The sequence below is a fragment of the Panicum hallii genome, chromosome 7 (genome assembly GCF_002211085.1).
Source record: "Panicum hallii strain FIL2 chromosome 7, PHallii_v3.1, whole genome shotgun sequence".
NCBI lineage: Eukaryota > Viridiplantae > Streptophyta > Magnoliopsida > Poales > Poaceae > Panicum > Panicum hallii.
Genome location: NC_038048.1, coordinates 36,525,257 through 36,545,327, shown reverse-complemented (window position 1 = coordinate 36,545,327; position 20,071 = coordinate 36,525,257). Strand labels below are relative to the sequence as shown.

General features: G+C 51.6%; 3 protein-coding genes and 1 pseudogene across 3 annotated transcripts; all 4 read right to left on the bottom strand.

Moving 5' to 3' along the window:
• Positions 1–714: 714 nt before the first annotated feature.
• On the bottom strand, positions 715–3,113 carry LOC112898876 (dihydrofolate reductase-like). The gene is made up of 6 exons (XM_025967179.1): positions 2,612–3,113; positions 2,298–2,396; positions 2,157–2,198; positions 1,907–2,036; positions 1,218–1,319; positions 715–998 (listed from the first exon to the last, which is right to left on the bottom strand). The coding sequence occupies exons 1-6, from the start codon at positions 2,852–2,854 to the stop codon at positions 895–897; spliced, it is 720 nt and encodes a 239-aa protein (XP_025822964.1). The 5' UTR covers positions 2,855–3,113; the 3' UTR covers positions 715–894.
• Positions 3,114–7,689: 4,576 nt separating this feature from the next.
• On the bottom strand, positions 7,690–8,530 carry LOC112900193. The gene has a single exon (XM_025968969.1). The coding sequence runs from the start codon at positions 8,405–8,407 to the stop codon at positions 7,871–7,873; it is 537 nt and encodes a 178-aa protein (XP_025824754.1). The 5' UTR covers positions 8,408–8,530; the 3' UTR covers positions 7,690–7,870.
• Positions 8,531–10,955: 2,425 nt separating this feature from the next.
• On the bottom strand, positions 10,956–15,633 carry LOC112899949 (polyadenylate-binding protein RBP47-like). Its single transcript, XM_025968618.1, has 6 exons — positions 15,178–15,633; positions 13,837–14,290; positions 12,426–12,481; positions 12,214–12,344; positions 12,030–12,126; positions 10,956–11,394 (listed from the first exon to the last, which is right to left on the bottom strand). Exons 1-6 carry the CDS (start codon positions 15,547–15,549, stop codon positions 11,239–11,241), a joined length of 1,266 nt encoding a protein of 421 aa, XP_025824403.1. The 5' UTR covers positions 15,550–15,633; the 3' UTR covers positions 10,956–11,238.
• A 3,379-nt stretch (positions 15,634–19,012) lies between these two features.
• Positions 19,013–19,989, bottom strand: LOC112900720 (annotated as a pseudogene).
• Positions 19,990–20,071: the final 82 nt, after the last annotated feature.

Below are 20,071 nucleotides of genomic sequence, written 5' to 3'. Positions count from 1 at the left end.
TGCGGTTAGACCATCACCTACCAGTCATTAGGGAAGCAGCATCACCATTAGGCATTAAAGATTACTCCGTCAAGTTCAGGTGTGTCCAAGCCATAAACAATACTCCAATTCGAGGCCCTATTTAGTTTATGTTATTTTATCTATTAAATAATGTTCCAGAGCATCCATTAATTCTGTTCTTTTCATCTTTTGTGTACACATGTGCATCTACTAAATTTTTGTTGCATCGCAAACCCTGTCTTCTGCATATTCGGCTAGAAAATATGTTGTAGCCATCAAAAGCATAAAAGGAAACAAACAACTGATCACTTAATTGTTTAGACATTTAAGTTTAGACCCTCATTTAGAATTTTGCACAGGGCCCCGAATTTTCCAGGGACGGCCCTAACCCTAGCCCTTACCCGGACTTCTCTACGTTTACTTCCTTAAAGCTCATGTAATTAGTAGATCATATATTGTGACTGTCAGGTATAGTTCTTTCCTTCGCCTACTAAATCGTCCAGGCTTCTAAATTTTTCTAGGTCCGCCACTAGCTGGATCGCATGAATGGCCTCAAACAATTCCTATGTAGTTATATCGACGATAAGTTCTAATATGAGCTTAAGCTTTATGTCACTTTTTCTTGGTGGACAGCCCACTGTATGTCAGCCGAGTATATATATTTTCTAATCTAGTGGAGAAAGTTTCCAACCCGAGCAGACTATATTACAGCCGTGTCATGAACATGCAGTTCAGAGATATTCAGTTTGAAGTAAATAAAAGATACACATGATCATTCTTTCATCAAGGTACAGAACAGCCGTGCCTCAAAATAGAGAGGCCACAGTTGAATGTTTATTCTACAGCACGAGTACCATAAGTTTTCAGAATTCAGATGCTAGTCACCTAGTCCTATCACAAGCACACTTCTTTTTCGTCAACATCGGTGGATGCATGCTCGGATGTCTCCTTCTCCATCTTCTCAAGGAAACGGAGCATGACTTCAAGGCTCTTGTCATCTGCGCGTCAAAGGATAGTCATATATCGTGGTTAGTTTGGCGGTCAGGCGGCGCGGTTGATGTTTAGGCAACAACATTGCTAATGGAAGCCTCGGTTAGTAAAGGACTGAAGACTGGCTTGGTAAAGGACTGTTTCGCATGTACACAGAATCAAGGGTGCTGAACCCTGGATTAGACTGAAGAGAAGAAAGTTGGTGAATCGAAGGCAGAGGAGCTTACCGAGCCTTGGAACTGTGTGGCCCTTTGGGTGACGAATTACGAACGGGTCCACGCATGATTCTATGAGCTTCTCACCATGGACTTTCAGAAAGTCGTTGTCACCTGCAGCGCAGAGCATGGAAACGTGTTCAGTTTTCAGTGATTGTGTACTAACCACCGGTTCACCTATAAACCTACCAAATTAAATAATAACTAACTGAAAAGACTGGAGAATTGGGCCATGTGCATCTACTATTTAGTTGACTGAAAGCGAAAGGACCGCATAAATAAACCAAACAGTTCTTTAGCACGGCAGCACTACTAATACATGATGGAACGTTCTTGGGGTAAAGGCAACCATCACTTTGTGGACTAGAAAAAATAATTTCGATAATGGATGCAAAGCAGCCATATTCTTTAGTTTTTTTTATTCAAGGGATTCCCTTTTTCTTGAGGAATGTTTATGCAGCATATCGCCTACACGATTGAGTCTACAAGTGAAGACGCCGTTCTATACATAAAGCCAAAGCAATAGTAGCAGAGTGTGATGCCGTCTCCACCTATTCAGCTGACATGCCGGCAAGAGCGAAAAGATACGGAAATGGCAGCATGCAACGACGTCCCTACCGATGCTACTCCTTGGACGCAACCAACCAACCAACAAACAAACTGGCATAACAATCGAATGATGCGGCAAGACATTCAGGTACCGATGAAGTGAAGCGAGGGGCATATGATCTTGTTGGCGTAAGCCTTCTCGGCCAGTGTGGGAGACTGGAACTTGGCGCCGCCGATGATTATCAGGTACTTGATCTTGGGAACTCTAGTCAGGGCCAGCCCCTGCCACGAAAGCACAGAGGAGGCAATAAGGTTAGCGAAAGATGCAAGCGCTAAGGACTAGCAGCAGAGCTTGGCCTGCTCTGTTCTAAGGGTAGTATCAAGTATCAACCGTGAACTTACTCGTTCTTGGAGCCCGGGAAGCGCCGCGGATAGAATGGCACCCTGGTATCAGCATCGTAATTCACAATCGTTAATCAAACAGCTGGTTAATCAGCATTTTTTTTTTCTAAGGAGAAGGTTATCTCAAACCGAGCTGCGTACCTGGGAGAAACCCATCAGCCCGTCGAAGGGGCCATCTTTGATCATGAGCTCCTCGATGTAGGCGAGGCACTCGTCGAAATTCCTGTACTCCATGAACCCCTGTTTCGAACATAGCAGATCGGTGAGCACAGGGAAAGCCGGCTGAACTCAGATCCACACCGTAACGGGCACGCGCAGGAAAAGGGGTTACAAAAGGCAAGGAAATCATAAATTTAATTTAATTTAATAACGAAATAGTAAGCGCGAAGGATCGGAGGGGATCGGAGGGGAGAGGGGAGGAGCAGTGAATGGACGGGAGGGCGCGCGCGGCGGACCTTGTCGAACTGGAACCACTCGTAGTATGGCGGGTCGAAGATGCCCTCGACGTCGGACTTGCCCTCGGCGGGGCATGGCGCGTCGGCGAAGACGAGGTCGAGGCGCGCTGTGACGTCGGCGGGCCACTTCCCGAGTACCTGCTTGCGCATGATCTCGGCGCTGGTGCGGAAGCCGTGCAGGCACAGGAACCGCGGCCGCCTCCGCCCCTCCGCCGGCCGCTCCTCGCCGCCGAGGCTGCCCATCGCGCGCGGATCGATCCGGGAGCCAAGTCGAGCGCGTGGGTCGGAGAAGGAGCCGAGGGGTCGGGCGGGCTGGCGGGTCGCGCCTGGTCGCCGGCGGTCCGTCGAGGGGTCGAGGCGGCCGGCTGGGCTCTCTGGGGGGCGCTGGCCAGGTGGCCGCGGCGTTGGGCGGGGTATATATGATGGTGGTGGTTCTCGCGTCGTGGTGGGGCCGGACGGGAGGGAGGGAGGCCGCCCGTTTTGGTGGCGTGGGCCGCGTGCGCCCCCCCGTCGCTGCTGTCTCGGTCTGCTACTGGCTGGCCGGAGCGCAGCCCGTGTCGTGGCGCCTGCGGGAACCGCGTGAGAGGCCTGGCCAGGTGCGCGGTGGGCACGAGGCTGGAGTTTGCTAGGGTCCGTTTAGATCGTAAATCTTTATAACATTTGGAACTGTAGCGTTTTTATTTGTATTTGATAAATTTTATCTAATTATGGACTAATTAGGCTTAAAAGATTCGTCTCGTGATGTACAATTAAACTATGCAATTAGTTATTTTTTTACATACATTTACTACTCCATGCATGGATCCCAAAATTGATGTGATGGAGAGAGAGCGTAAAAATTATAACATTTTGAGTGCATCTAAACAAGACCTGCGTACACGGTGACGTCCGGCCGATGGCCCTGGGTCATTCGTACGGCACGTGGGGTTGGGGGGCAGGTGGATCGGACGGCTGGCTGGGCTTTCGCGAGGGACGGGGATCGGACGGTTCAGGACGCGGCTGCTGGTTACGGGAATGCAAAGGTCGACCACCTCCAAGAAGAAGGAACGGAGCGGTCAAACAGAGCCAGCGTCCACGACTCGACCGTTGTTGGTTTGGTGCGAGCAGTTTGGCGGACGCGGTGCTTGTTTGGTCCCAGCTCACCGCCACCCGGGTTGCATCGGCAGGATTCTCTCCGAGCTGAAGTGTGCGTGTCCCTGCGCGGGAACGATGGCGCACGCCGTTACGGAGGGACCCCGGTCGCGGACTGGTACGGCTAGCCTGTGCGTAGTCGTCGGGCCGGCGCTTGTCGTGACGACCTCACGACCATGCAACCGTGCAGGGGGGAGACTGCGTGTGCTAGTACGGCCAATCGGGCTGCGGGGAAGCCCGGGGCTTGCGCCGCGAGCCCGTCGTGAGGAAACAAAACAAGTCGTCATGCACGAAGCCGTCGTGACCCGCCAGGTCGTACGTGCAGTGTGCTTGGAAGTCTTCTGGAAGCTCCAGTGGCTTGCCTTTTTTTATCCCATGGCGAGAAGGCTTCGTTTTTGAGCGGGAAGTTGTCCCGACTAACTATATGTATTTGGCCAAAAACAAATCTACATACAATATACCAAGAAGTCTTCTAGAAGGTCCAATTGGTGCTTTACGTCATTAGACCGGCCCATTCCACAGTTTCGGCCGTATATATCGCAAGCACGTGTTTTGGCCCAAGAAGAAGCTTCAAGCCCATCTCTGTATCCGCGGTCCGCACTCAAGCACCAGCAGATGGCCTTACCCTTACTAAGGCCCCATTTGATTGCCTCGCACTAAAGGTAGTTCCATTAAATCGGATATTTGCCACCACTTAAAAATATTAAATATAAGCTAATTAAAAACCAATCGCATAGATGGAGATTATTTCACGAGAAAAATCTACTAAATCTAATTAATCCATCATTAGCATATATTTACCGTAGTACATTATGGACCAATTAGATTTAATAGATTCATTTCACGAATAAGTCTCCATTTATACAATTATTTGTATAATTAACCTATATTTAATATTTCTAATTAGCAGTGGCGGAACTAGCTAGGTAGCACTGTATGCCTTGGACTACCCTAAATTTGAGATTTTCTCTTTCACTAGCTAACAGTTTAATAAACTTTAGCACAAAACATAGAACATGTGGACACATGTACTGGTTAGGACAATCCTAAACTAAAATTCTGGTTCTGCTACTGTTATAATTAATGTTCAAACATCCAATCCGATATAATAGGAACTAAATTTAGTCATCCGGATCCAAACGGCTCCTGAATCGCGTGATCTGGGTGGGAAAAAAGAAAAAAAAACTCGACATGGTGCTTCTTCTACCGCAAATTTATATATATATATTATTGGACCATTCTGTTAATCATTAGGCCCATATCGCCACGGGATCGCGCTAGATCGACGTGGCTGGCACCTGGCACGCACGCAAGATCCGCTCGATCCCGAAAGCGAAAAAAGGCACGGAGGATCTCGGCACAGCTCTCTGCAGCCTGCACGACACGATCGCCGAGCGAGCTGCTCGCTGCTCGCTGCCCGTACCCCACCCGACACACCATCCCGCCAGCGAATCCTCCCCCATCGCCGCCACATGCATCCCGGTCCCGACAGGTTCGTGCGTCCGGCGCGCTGATGCCACCTGGCGATCGGCGTTCCGACATTCCGACTCCACCGCGACGGCGCGAGCTGGATGGTATCGCTGTGCGGAGCCGAAAGCTAGTAGCTCGCTCGGCAGCTGCCTGCGGCGAACTGCGGCCGGACTGCCGGAATGATTCGCGGGAGAAAGATCGCGGAAGCTAGCACCTTCCTCACCAAGTCACCAGAGCAGCGCGTACGCCCTGTCTGGTCTGCCGTGTGGGGCACCACGCCCGGACGGCCGGTAGTACACGCGGTCCTACTGGTACGTGCGCGCCGATCCGGTTGTTCAATTCGGTTCGGCTCTCAGTCCGGACTCCAGCCGCGACCGGGGAACGAACCAGCTAACCAACGGTGGTGGCCGGCCGGGTGCGAGCGGGGGCCGGCGGCCGGCGGAGCGACGCGCTTCTGTGCAAAGCATCCTCGAAAGATTTTTTATATCTTTTCTAGTTTATAAAAATAAAAATTTGATGAAAAAATACTCTCGAACAATCTCTTCAATTCTTCAATTGAATATCTAGATACACATGTGCTCTATTTTCGGATTTCTCGCTAGGTAAAGTTAGAGAGCGAGAATGACTATCTAGATTACGCACAAGATATAGAAAATTTATTGGAAGGTATAAAGATATAGAAAATGATTTTTACTCAAATCGCTCTCTAATAATAATTTAAAGAGTATATTTTAGAAAAACTCTTGGAGATGCTCTCAGAGCAACTCCAGCAAGATCCTTACTTGGGCCTCTACTCAAAAAATAGGGACCGCGAGCCGAAAAATCTACTTCAGCAGAGTCCCTACTCGGGTTGGAGGACCCCAAATCGCCACCTCCAGCCCTTTCTTCCACGGGTAGCTAGGGAGGTTCCTACTTTTTTTATTTCTAATGTTCCTCTCCCTTGCCGTATGCGCTCGCTGAGCTGCAGTGCCCTGTTGTCTCGCCCGTGCTGTGGCACACTCGCCGCCGGCTCCAAGCTACGGCATACTCAACACCGGCTGGAGCTGCGGCTCCTACGACGAAGCCCCTAGCTGTGGCATGCTCGCCACCAGCGCAGCTGCAGCTACCCCCCCCCCCCCCCACACACCAATACAACTAACGGAGCCCTCCAAAACCCCCCAAAAATTTTCAACCATATGAAGAGGAGGAAAAAAGGAGGAGGAGGAAGAAGAAAAAGAGATAAGGGAGGAAGAAGAGAAGGAAAATAAGCCCTCGTAAATTCGCATCCTAGATTCGCCACTAGCTGCAGCGTCCGCGCCGCCGCCCCTTGCTATGGCATGCTTGCCGTTGGCCCGAGATGCGGCACCTGCGCCTCTGGCCTCGAGCTGCAGCTTGCTAGCCGCCCGCCCGAGATGCGGCGCCCATGCTGCCAGCCTGGTTGCTCGCCGCCGGCCTGAGATGCGGCGCCCGCGCTGCCGGCTCCGAGTTGCAACTTGCTCGCAAGTCGGCCCGAGCTCGTGCATGAACGCCACCGGCCTGAGCTCGTGCATGAACGCGCTAGGTGCAGCTTGCTCTGCTAGGATTTATCGCAGGAAGGTGGCCGGACGGGCCGAGCTTGGGGGAGAGAGAAGTGTTGGAGGTTGGGAGAGAGAGTACGAGAGGGAGAAGAGTACGGGGGAGGGAGAAGAGTGCGAGAGAGGAGTGAGCGAGGGGAATAAAATTAAGAAAATAAGAATTCAACTACTGACGCACGGATTTCACATATTATATGAAAGTAGAGGTACGAAGTAGGGACTATTGTTGGAGTTGTGGGTTAAATTTAGAGCTTCAAAAAGTAAAAGTTAGAGCAGCTCCTACTCAAAAACTAAAAACTCCTGTAAAAAAATAGCAATCCTGAAGTAAAGTCATTGCTGTACTGGAGATGCTCTTATATCAGCTTCTCTCTCTTTCGCGTCATGCATCGTTTCAGCTTTCCAACACGCGATTGGAAATTTGAAACCCTTGTCGCCATTAGATTAGTTCAGACTTCAGACGACGGCACCGAGTGTCTGTCGCTGTCCAACTTTTTTGACGTTCGAGTTGAGTTGAGCCTTCCGACCGAGCGAGCAATGAATGGGGAATCTAAGGGCAACTCAACTGTATAGAGACGCCGCGGTTGCAGACAGTAGTTTGTACGCAGTGCTTCTCTGGGAGTCGCCCTTCACCGTCAACCTCGACGTTACTGAACGAGCAGTCGCTGCTAGCGTTTGCCGATCGCGTGAACTTTGCTCCCGCGCACACAAGCAAGAGCTTCTGGATAGGGAAACTCCTGTCGCCTTTGGTTCTGAATCTACTTATAGAGGACGAAATGGCGATCGAGTATTCAAGTGGACCTGCAATGGTGGCGAGCCGTCGTGGGATCATCTCTGGATGCGTGCATTTCGGCGTGTCAGCTGACTGGCTGCCTGGCCGCTGGCTACCTCCCAGGTGTGCAAAGCGATAGCAGTCCGGCGACAGGATTCAGGATAGATATATACAGTAGCTAGGATCGATACTTATTCACACACTCAGTCTATGTACATTGGCTCTTGCATTAGCGATCCATCTCGACCGGTCCGTGGTGCCATCCTGCGCCATATATAGGCCATACTATAGTGGTGGTGGCTCCTCTAATTCCTGGATAATTACTGTAGCTAGCTACTAGCAGCTGATGACCTCCGCCAGGAGCTTGTACCGGCGCACCCTCACCCTGCTCACCCGCGTCTTCCCCGCCCGCATCACCTCCTTGCTGCCGCTGGCGTCACTAGTAATAATCTCCTTCGGCTGCGCCGTCGGCGGCACCTTCTCCTGGGCCTTGTGCTTCTTCTTCACCGGGCGGCTGGGCTCCGCGGGCGGCCTCCTCGACGAGCACCCCTCGTGGCGCTGCCGCTGCCGCTCCTCATCTGACGCCGACGCCGGCACTGGCGCCGTCTTCCGTTTCTCCTCTGGCCTGCTATTAGGCACCGCCGCCGCGGCGTGGGCCGGTCGCCCGCCGTGGTCGGACGCCGGCTCCCGCAGGCACCAGTTGCAGCGCCGGTACGCGGCCGCCCTCGGGTACAGGTCGCTGCAGTACCGGTGCTGCAGCCGCGCGCGGCAGCGCCTGCAGCGGAACAGCTCGCCGGGGAGGCCCCGGTCGCCGCACATGCAGCACACCGCGCCGCCCTCGGCGCTCGGAGACGGCGGCGGCGACGACGCCATGGCGGCAGCAGAGAGTCCGGATCGAGGGGCGGGGCACGGGGGAAGGAGAACGAGACGAGGGAGGCGAGGCCGGCGGGGGTCTATTTATGCCGACAGGAGAGGAGAGGAGAGGGAGGTTTTTGGTATCAGAGATTTTGTATGTGAACGCGGTTGTCGCGGACCGGGGAGAAGACCCCGCCCTGTCTTTGCACGCATCGTGATCAGCCAGGGCCCAGGGGACCCACGACCTCTCTCTCCGTGGGTCCCCGCACGCTCGTCGTCCTCCCGTGCCCTGCACCCGCCGAGCGAGCGAGCGATCCCGACGGCACGCCGCTCGCCCCGTCCGGCACGGCCGGTCCGACGACGACACGCACGTCGAGGCGATCCAGCCTCTCGGAGCGCAGGGGGCGGGGGGGGAGGGGGGGGGGGTGGGAAACGTGCTCCCCGGTTTCTCTTCTCGCTTTACATGCGCGGGCAGCAGGACGCACTGCGTTGTGTTTCGCATGGACGGACACGAGCCGCGCGTACGTCGCCGTCGACGTGTGACACCCGGCGGCGACGGGCGCTCGCGGCGGAGTATCTCGTCGCCGGGCAAAACCTCAGGTGGAGCATCATATCGATCCCAGCCGGCCCCAGTGAAATCGTTTGCCTGTTTGCCGGGTGGTGAACCGCGGTTTGACGTCGGATGGCGCCGTACAAGGCGTGGCGAGGGAGGCATGCGCACGGCACGACTTGGACGCGGGGGACGGACGACCAGGACTTGTGCTCTCGCCAGGTCTTGCTTGCGCACGAAGACAAGCGGTCGTAGCGGCTGCTAGCTTAGCCTTTAAATTTGTTGCGTTGCCAGTGCTAGCGATCGGTGCGCGCTTTGATAGGCTATGTCAGCGGCCTGCTTCGACGCCATCTTATCCGGTTTGATTAGCCGTATGTGACTGTGTGGTGTGAACCGGAGCAACGGCTCGCTTGCTTTCGTCGACGACTCGACCCCGTCCGCGTCGGGAGGGGGGGGGCCCTGGGAATAGCTTGACTTCATCGTGTACCCGAGGTGGTACTAGCTAGACAACTAGCCCATGCCCCATGACGTAATGGGCGCCTTAAGATAAGAGGCTACCAAAGTCTGCGGACACGGCGAAGGTGCAGGCACTTTTTTTTTTAGAGGAGAGATGCTGCTGCGTTGATCATTGCGTGTGCACCGTTGCGGGGGCGAGTTAGTTAACGAATGGCCGTGGCACTTTCTGAGCAAACGCGGTCGGCGTCCCGGCAAAGCGCGGCAGCGCCGCCGCGAAGGATGCGTGCATACGGCGACGACGAAGCTGCCGGGTATTTGCCTGTTTGGCTGCTTAGATCGTCGCGCCTTCGTTTCCGTCCAAATTGGTGAGGTGATAACCGAACCGAGTACCGTAGGAGTACTAGGCTATTTGCTTCCCGTGTCGACAGTTGAGCAATCAGTACACCCCTGAATCACGCGGCATCCCCGTAGTTTTTTCCAGACAAAAGTTAAGAACCCGCTGGGCACTCGGCGCCGGCCAAAATCCATGCTGCTGGCTGCTACCACCTAAGGCTCGCTGCCATCGATAAGATAGCTCAGAAGGCCATGTTTCGGAAGAGGCCGGCCAAATGCAGCGGTCGAACCGCTATGTGGTGTGGGAGCCTGCTTGCCGCTCACGGGATGGCATCGGTTGGTGCAGGGGTTTAAATGCTAAATTTTAGTATATATTAGCACTCATGCATATGTTAAAGTTTTTAGTTTCGATTAAAGTTTAGCCCACTCCATTCGCACTCCTGTTCGGATGAGCTAATGCTAAAATTTAGCGCTTTCATCTATTAGCATTTGGATCCAAACGGAGCTTAAGCTTAAGCTTGAAGAATCTCGTCGTCTCTTGCTCGAGAACATCCGGTCTCTTCTCCGATGAGCTAGGCGGTGACCATGAAACCGAGTCCCGAACTAGATTGGGTAGGAGGTGGACGGCCACTGGCCTTAGTTCTGCATTGAGGACTTTGATCCCCGAGTACCGCACCCTCACGGTCGCGGCGGTGTCACTGAAGCATAACCAGCAGCCCCTTCCCTCAAGTCCCTCTCTCCTCTAGTCCTCCACTGTTTCAACCCCAATCTGTGTTCTCGCTCGGGCTTAAAGCGTGACCATCGGGTTAGGCCAATATTTGGCTGGCCCAAAACAAAGGCAAAAGTAAAACATACCCGATCCTAGAAAAACTAAACACCGCGTGGGCTGAAGCCTGCTCCTAACAGGCGTGGCTCGAGTTCACCCATTTTTCAAAAACCAACCTGAATCGATCAAACCAGGATGTAATGCGTCCATAAATCAAAATTCAAAAACGATGTAACTCAGCCAGATGAGCCGGATGTCCTAAACAACAGTGTAACACAAGTATGACCTTTCTAGTTGTAAATGGGCTATACAAACAGATTGTACACAACACTACTTGTTTAAAACTATCTCAAACTCAAATCCAAACATAAAAAATCGCATGCCATGACACCAAAACGCAAACAATACGTACCGAAAAGCATGAAACTGATTGCCACGCACAATCGAGAGGTGAAAAAAGATGGACGCACAAACAATAGTTTAATTTATTACCAAGTCAAAATTTCTTGAAAGAATACCGACACGACTCCCTGGTGTACTACAAGCCACGAGTTCCATCCAGTTCTTGCGACGCACACACACAACTACAGGCACCATACCATCCGTTCGACATGTCTCGCCCACTTTTTAGGACAACCTATAAGGCTATAACCTCCTTCTCACCTGACGCTACTATGCTCACCGGACCAAAACCTTGTTTCCCGTCGGAGGGGACGGAACGGGGAGAGGCTCTCTAGCTCATCTCTAGCTCACCAGCTGCTGGTTGCCGCCATAGAACGGGTACGCGCCATATGCAGCGGCATACATGTTTGGGTGCGGCACCGGGGAGGCGTAGCCATATCCTCCGTAGAAGGGTGTGCCGTAGTACATGTTCCTCCTGTTGCCGGAGTCACCCCTAGACTGGAAACAGACAAGGAAATGGGTGTAAGTGAAGTTAAAAATGACTGCCCAAAAACATGGTCATATACCTTACACAACTGTTGGGCAAGCATAAACATGTCAAATATGCAATGCTAAATAGTAAAAGACAGCTCATGCTAAATGCTAAATAGTAAAGACAGCTCATGCTAAATTGCAATGCTCGTGTGAAGCTCAACACCAGTTTCAGGCTGTGGAGTGGTGTTTCAGATAGCTAGATCGTGTGACCAAGCTAACCAAGAAAATCCCATCAAAATAATAATAGGCTGAGGAGGAAGTGGAATATATCAAACCCCACATGATCGGGCTGGTAATCACCAGTCAGTCAGCTATACACTGTACAGTAGCTTCATGCAAGAGGATGTTATATTATGGACACGGCCTTATAGTGAAATGGTTAGTTTGTGGCATGTCCAAAGTTAGGATAATACAAAGTTTTACTGAATTTCTGTTAAGTTAGCAAGTCTTAACTGTTGCAATGCTGCATTTTAACAAACTGATTGCATCAATGGAAACAGATACTATAACAAATTAACAAGTAATTCCATAAAGGAAGGAATAATCCAACACCAAAGGGAAAAAATGGAAATAGAGGAAGTCTGTCAAACATGACAAACCTGCTTATGTGATGGGCTACGGCCCCATGAAAGGCGAACTGCCTGCTTTCCAATGACTGATCCATTCAATCCTTGTAGAGCTTCTTCAGCATCAGTTCTAGAAACGTAGTCGCATATCTTAAATATCACTTCAACCAAGTTATGGAGAAAATAAGCAAAACATGTAAATGCTTCAGGTACATACCTGCTAACAAATTGAACAAAGCCACACTGCTTTCCTAGAGGAATTTTTACTGAAGCAAGATCGCCATATTTGGCAAAGGCTTTCCTAAGTTCATCCTCGCTGACATTTGGGTCAAGCCCACCAACATATACCTAAAGCAGGTAGACAACCATAGATTAAAAATTATCATACTTCAAGCTGACAAACACCACAGGAAAAGGAGTACCACACACCGTTCTGTTAGAAGAATCGCCATCTGAATGACCAGGAGTCGAGGAGCCAGAATCACCTGAGTAAAGCAGACATCAAGTTGAATGAACAAATGATCAAAACCAGAGTGATTACAGAAAAGAAAGAGAAACACCATAAGGCCCTCTACAAAGAAAATGCGTGGTATATAAGATGCTCTGGGCACATTAACTTGATTTCAATTAATCTATCTGTAGCATAATATATAGCAAGTTAGAAACATAGTTATTCAAGGAGGTTACATACGCAGTCCTCGAGACAAAAACATATAGACCTACAGATAAATATAGACCTATAGATAAATAGCAGAGTGGTAAATGAGAAAGCACAGTTCTATGGTCAAGGAGCAGAAAATACAGAATATCTTGCTTTGTGGCACAAAACCACGTCATTTATGGTCCTATTGTGTCAAGATGCATCAACTTTTATGAAATCCATCAGAGCTGGCACGATCAGCACAGAAGTAGAAGCTGCACCAGCAGGCCAAGGAGGCGTGAAGATCGATGAGGCTTGTGGAGGGGACCTGCCATAGTGCCGCTAGCAAGGGTCCAAGGGAGCCTGCTGGTCAGGGGTTCAAGTGCTTGCTCCAGCAAGTTTGTTGTGACTTGTTTCAATCAAGGCCAGGGCAGTTAATCAGATGGTGGGATTTTCTATAGCTCACTTTTTTCATACACTATGATCATAAAAGAAGGGCTTATGTGCCACAAGCCAATAGACTGGAACTTTTCTGTGACTACAAACATAAAACATGTGCTTCAATAATTCACTCTAAAATACTTTAGGATCCTAGGAGGTGAAAGGAAAAAAAAAGGAGCGATTTTCAGAATGTTTGCAGCGGTGGTCGCTAAGATGTGGTCATTGATAATAGTCATCAATAAACACAGATTAGGCCATCGGTCTACAAAGAATGAAAAGAGAGATAGGCACCTCCTCCAGTCAGGTGCAGGCTGTTCAGTCACTCATGCAAGGTTCCCCTCATGCAATCAGTTTGGCCCAATGCTTGCAGACATTAAGAAAATACATGACTGCTAGTGTTCAACTTGCATATGCAGTCTGGCATGAAGGGACTAAGCATGCTAGCCAACAAGAAATGGAGGAGGTAGTTAGTTGCCTATGCTGAGAAGAACCACTTAAAAATAGTTTGAACTTTCAATCACAAAAGGTTGATATGTAATATATCCATGCCACGTTTACTAAAACAATTTCTATAAAATACAATTGGAACGATAACACAAGACCTTCACTGGATTGATAACTAGGCCAGGCCTGATAGCATTCCATTCCATAAAATATCTGAGTATTAGTTGGACCATTCATTGAACAAAGTACAAAAGTCTATGGTTGAATGAAAGAGGCTGTACAATTTCAGATTGCTGTAATGAAAGATGAACACACCTGAAGATCTTCTGGGAGTAGCAGGTCCAATGCGAATTGGCCTAGTAGAGCAATATACACCATTCATTTCAGACATTGCATGAGATTTGTCGTTATCATCTCCAAACCTAACAAATCCATATCCCCTAGAGCGGCCTGTGTTTGCATCAATAATAACTTTAGCTCCTTTAACCGATCGGTACTTGCTAGCAAAAAGCTCCATCAGCATTTCATCAGTAACATCAGCAGCTAGATCACCAACAAATATCGAGTGATCAGAAGCTACTTCAGATCGCTTTTCACCCATGCTATATGATGCCCAGTTTAACTTAAATGCTCTATCAGTGTTAGGCATCACATGACCAGTAAAATTCTGAAGAGCTTTTTCTGCAGATGCGTGAGAAAAGAACTCCACAAATCCATACCCCTCTGATTGTCCAGTTTGCCTATTCCGGATAACTTTTATTGTCACTACCTACAAAAAAGTGAAGTGGCAGAAGGCAATAAGATTACTGGTCAGAGAGTTCGGTAAGCACGAACACACACACAAACAGAAAGAAGAAACTGTAAATGATGCCCATGTAGTTGATAAAAATTGAAAGTTACCATTTTAGATTTGTTTCAAGAAAGGTTTCCTGGCAGCTATTATTACTAGCTAGTACAAAAACAAGAATGGATACAAACTGCTTTGGCCATTTAAATCTGTTCCTAAACAGGCGTTGTATCAGTATCCATCAGAACGATCCAAAGATCAAGCATCTTTTCCCTTCCTGTCAACATCAGTGAGCATATCCTAAAAAGGATAATTGGCCAAGGCTGCAATTATTGATTCCTTTTGCACCTCCAAAAGTTATTATACTAATACAGCATCCACCAAGGTGAAGCCACTAGCTTGGCCCATTCCAAATGTCCATCAATTATCAAGCATCAGGACCATTTCCTCCAAGTTAACTATATGCATAAATCCTACCAGAGGTCGGCACGTTTGTCACCTCGCACGCACCAATTCTAAATGAATACGACGACCCCTTTTTCTATAAGGAAAAAAATAACACGGAGAAAATAACGTCTTGAAGCGGCTACACGGCTCTAAACCATACAGGAGATATAAATGACCAAACAAAAGGAGCATTCCATCCGTACTGCATTGAATGACCTCAAAGTTGGCGCCTTAAGTATCTTTGCACGTCTAATTCTAAAAATACCGCACCTTTATTCGCATCAAGCAACAATCAAGCGCAGTTTAAAGCTTCTATGTCAATCCGAGGCAAAAACACACGAATCAACGCGCGGAAATGGTATAAATCTAGCTGTATTCCCGAGATCTAGTACGGAGGAGTCCGGATCGGGAGAGACGCAAACCTCGCCGCTGGGCCCGAAGCAGCTGTGGAGGTAGTTCTCGTCCATCCAATACTGGAGGTCGCCAACCCAAATCGTCTTATTCTCCTCGCACCCGTTCCCGCTGGATCCGGCCGCGGGCGGGGTCGGCGTGCGGCGCCCTGCCGCAGCTTGTGGCGGCGGAGGCGGCCCAGCGGCGAAGTGCTTGGCGAACTGCGGTGGCGGCGGTGGTGCGGCCACCATGGGCGGTGGCGGCGGGTACGGGATGACGACCCACCGCGGCTGCGGCATGTGGTGGTGCGGAGGCCCGTGCTGTGGAGGCGCATGGGGGTGCGCATGAGGGTGGTGAGGCGGCACGACCGCCTGGGAGTCGGTGGTGGTCGCCGCCATCTGCATCGCCACCGCAGCCGCCGCCGCCGCCGAGGAGGTGGGTCGTGTGGGATTGGAGGGCTCGCGAGGGGTGGAGGGCGGAAAAGAGAGGGAGCTCGTGGTTGGGGTGAGGCTGAATATATACTGGGTTAGGAATGGATCTGCGCCGTCAGATCTTGGAGTTCGTTATGGTGTCGGCCGTCTGATTGCGAGGGTGGGTGGCTGACGTGTGGGGCGGCATGTGGGGTCTGTGTGGTTCCGGAGTGAGGTGCCGGAGGGAACCACATCACTTTGCCTTTATGTGCGTGTTCTTTGCTCTGCCTATTTATTAGTCTAAAACTGCGGACCCAGTAGTATTAAGCTTCATTTAACCAGTAGCACAATTAGAAATTGTTCCATTTTTGTAAGTAGGAGTATAATAATATAACTAGATTAAAGTATAACACGGTGGAAGATATACAAAAGTTGCGCATGTATTTCTGTGCGAGCTTAGTTGTTCCAAAAACCGTTATCATCAAAACATACATACAGTGGAAGATATACAAAAGTTGAGTGTGGGCTTATGTGTGGGCTTAGTTATTCCAAAATCTGTTATCATCAAAACAAAATATTGTGGAAGATATACAAAAGTTGCGTGTGAGCTTAGTTGTTCCAAAAACTATTATCGCCTTCACGTGGGAAACTTTTATGGAGATTTTGAAACCACCGTGTGCAATTGAATGTTGAGAAAAATAGAAACCCAACATTGGGGGGAAAATTATCAACCTTCTACTAAACTCTTATCCGGATTGTTATTTTTCAAATTGAGTATTCAAATTCCATGGTTAAGGTCATAAGTATTGTATGTTACACTCAATCAGTGGCATGGTGATATTTATCGCATCAGCCTCTCTTTTTATTGATCTACATATCATGTTTCTCATGCATAATGAATCCATTTTATTATACCATTTCTACTAGAACCCTGCATTTTATATACCTTATTTCTAAGAAACCCTTATCCAGGTTGTCATTTTTTAAGTTGAAGTGTACACATTTATCTAGCCTTTTGTGCTCTCTTGTTCGTGTGTTTGTATAGTAATTGGCCTTGAAATTGCTGGTGTACTTTCCTGCGCTTCTAGTAGCATTTTTGTATAAAATTTAAAGCACAAAAGTTAGCATAATCACCACAACATCCTACTGCGGAGGTTGAATTACTCTATTTTAGAAGTAGAAGCACATAAACACTTGATTCGGAGGCACATGTCATAATAAGTTATGTGTTACGTCTCAGTTGATACCTCTCGTTATGCTTTTTAAACAACACTAGCTAGTATATTTTTTCAACAAAGAAAACTCATTATTCTTGTCTGTGAATTTATGAATGCATGCAGCCAAAGAAGAGTACATCTATATATGACTTTATTTAGGCAACAAGACCAAGAAGGTTCATTATTGAACAGAAGCTATGTTTAGTGGTGCAGCATTGACCGACCAATTTGACGAATTATTATCAGCAAACAGGTGTTAATTATAACACGACATATATACACCAAGTCCAAATATTGTATAAGTGCCACATCGGAAATTTCATTGGCGCGCAAACTTTTACTCTTTCCTAGTGACCTCAAGAAATGATCAAGTAAACATGGAAAGACTGATGGACCCTGATGAGAACTATGAATGTTCAATCACCTTGTGTTACCCCTTGGAAAGTTAGAGCCTAGAAGTTGCCTTTCCCCTCCCGGACGCGGTCTTCCATTATACTGGATCAGCAGCCAGAGAGAAGAAAAAGGGAGCTTGGGCGATCGTGGGCGGGCCGCGCTTTCGCATCGAGCGAGCTCACGACAGCGCCCCCCATGGCCGATGGGTGGAACAAGCAAACCAAACGTGCGCTTTGCTTCTCGCGCCCGCCCGTGTTGCTTGACTTTTATGCGAAGGCTTCTCGCACGGTCGCACCCGCACCCCACCTGTCGGAAACTTCGCTGGTCCACGGCCACTTTCCCCCCCGTTCCTCGCAGCGTTTTGGACCAACCGCTGGGTGCCGAGCCTCGCCGGCCCGGGTCCTGCACCCGCGCGTCCACCAACCGGGAGCGCGGCCACGGAGCGCGTCGCGGTCGCCGGCTGCGCGCGCAACCACCTCGGGATCCAGGCAGGCCCCGGTTCCGTGGCCGATCACGGCTCGTGAGCCCTGCCGCGCGCCCCGCTGGAGAGGAGCGGCGACGAGGCTGGCTGACGGGACGAGCTGGGTCGAGAGCGGTTGACCGGCTCCCAGCTGCAGCCGCCCGGCAGGAGCTGGAGGAGAGGGCGTCCACGCACCACGTCTCGATCGAGGACGGCGACCGGTGCACCGGGGCGGTGTCGGGCGACGTGCGCGATCCGGAGCTGGTCGTCGTCAGATCTAGGGATCGTTTCGGTCCGAGGTTCGCGCGCGGCCTGCGAACGTGCTAGCCTATGCGGATCCTGCGTGCAGGCACGACGGCTTGGGCTCCTGGTTCCGAGCCTGCACTGCAGACAGCCAGTGACAGGATCCCGGACGGGGGCGATGCCGGCTGTCTCGGTTCTCGAGTCGGTGCGCGCGCCGCGGCAGGTGGTGGTATCGTTCTCAGGTTCGGTGACAGCCTGCAAGACAATGGCGTGTGCGACGCAGTTTGTCTCCGGCCTCTCTGGATCGCCGTGTCCTGTTCCGCCCCTCACGGCTCGCCAGTCCGTGCCCAGCTGCCCCACCCACACCTTGCCACCTCACACACGGGATCGCTGTAGCACATGCGTGTGGTATTTTTTTTCTTTTTAATCTTCTATTCTGAAAAGTTGGGCCACACGCTAGTGCTGGGCCTCCTGGTCCAGTTAACTGGTGTAACTGGTCCGCCGTCAATCTTACTTTCACACTTTCAGCCCGGCCCGCGCGCGGCGAAATTGCCCGTCTCGTCGTCGATTTGCGCGGTTCATCCAGCGAAACTGGCCGCCTCGTTTGCAGTCATCCTGACCGAACCGGCTGGGCAGTGAGTTCTGGCCACACTCCACAGGGCAGTGAGTTCTGGCCGCATTCAATGGCCGGCGCCCATCCGGTGGAGCGGTGCGTGCAGACCGGCGATCGAGTCGGCAGTCGGCAGGCCACCTGCTGGAAGCCCGTCGACCGGCCGACCACAAAGGAGACACGCCGCACCGCGAGAGGCAGCCAGCCAGCCACGCCATGCGGATTCAATTCACCGTGGCACCACGACGCGCGACACGTCTACGCACGAGTACATTCAAGTGCCGGACCAGACGTATCGTGTCGTGGCAAATGATTCACTGGATCACACGGGTGAAAAAAAAAAGACTACCAGCACACACCGTACGTGCCGTTTCTATTAACGTTAACGTACGTAGCACATCATGTACATGTACCATGTACCGCTGGTCAGCTAGCTATAGCCACGTGGTATTTCAAAAATATTATTTATAGCACGTGCGACTAGCCGTCTAGCCGCGGCGTCCGTGCACGCAGCATCTTCCCGGCCCAGCTCGCTCATTTCGCACGAACGAACGCCGCGATCCTGCCGAGCAGCCGCTTCGCCTCCTCCATCTCGGGATCCAGCAGATAGAACACGTGGCCAAACCCCCTCCGACTCGAACATCTCCACCGCTGGCCGTCCTGCGCGTATGCCACCCCGCGCCACCGCAGGTGGTTCCCCTCGGCCACGCACACCATCGCCCTCTCGCACGCCAGGCCCTCCAGCGCCGGCGCGCCGGGCGCCGTCGGGTTCATCCGGGGGTCGTCCACGCCGTCGGCCGCGCCGGGGCACACCAACTCCCACAGGTGCTTCCTGCCTCCCCGCGCTTCCTGGGGCGTCTCCTATGCTCCTCCTCCCCGCTGATGGGCTCCTTGCCCCAGAACCACGGGTGGATCAGCAGCAGCAGCAGCACGACGCCCTTCAGGCGGCCCCGGCGGGTGACGTCCGGGTGCATGGCGAGGTGGTGGCAGATGCTGCCGCCGGAGCTGTCGCCGGCCAGGAACACGCGGGCGAGGTCGCCGTGCGCCGCGAGCCACGGGTCGGCGGCGGAGAGCACCCACTCGAGGGCCGCGAGGGAGTCCTCGTACGCGGCGGGGAGCGCGTGCTCCGGGGCCACGCGGTAGTCGACGGAGACGGCGACGGCGGGGCTGGCGGCGGCGAGGTCGTTGAGGAAGCGGTGGTACACGCAGGAGGCCGCCGACCCGATCACGAACCCACCGCCGTGGAAGTAGACGACCACGGGGAGCTTATTGGCCTTCTTGTCGCCCGCGCTGTCGGCGGCGGGCGGGAGGTACAGCCGCACGAAGGAGGAGGGGGAGAGGGGCACGTCCTTGGACTCGACGCCCGTGGCGGCGTCGCGGCCGGGCGGCACGGGCGGCACGATGAGGGGCCGCTCGAGGCGGCCGCTCCTGTAGACCACGAGGAGCGGGGAGAAGTCGTGGACGACCTCGTCGTCGCCGTCGCTTCCCACGGCAACCGCGGCGCCCGGCATTTGTGTGCAAGGGTGACTGCTCGTCGGAGCTGTCCGTTGTTGGCTTCCTGGTCTCAAGCTTCAGTCAGTGTGTCCGTTACTT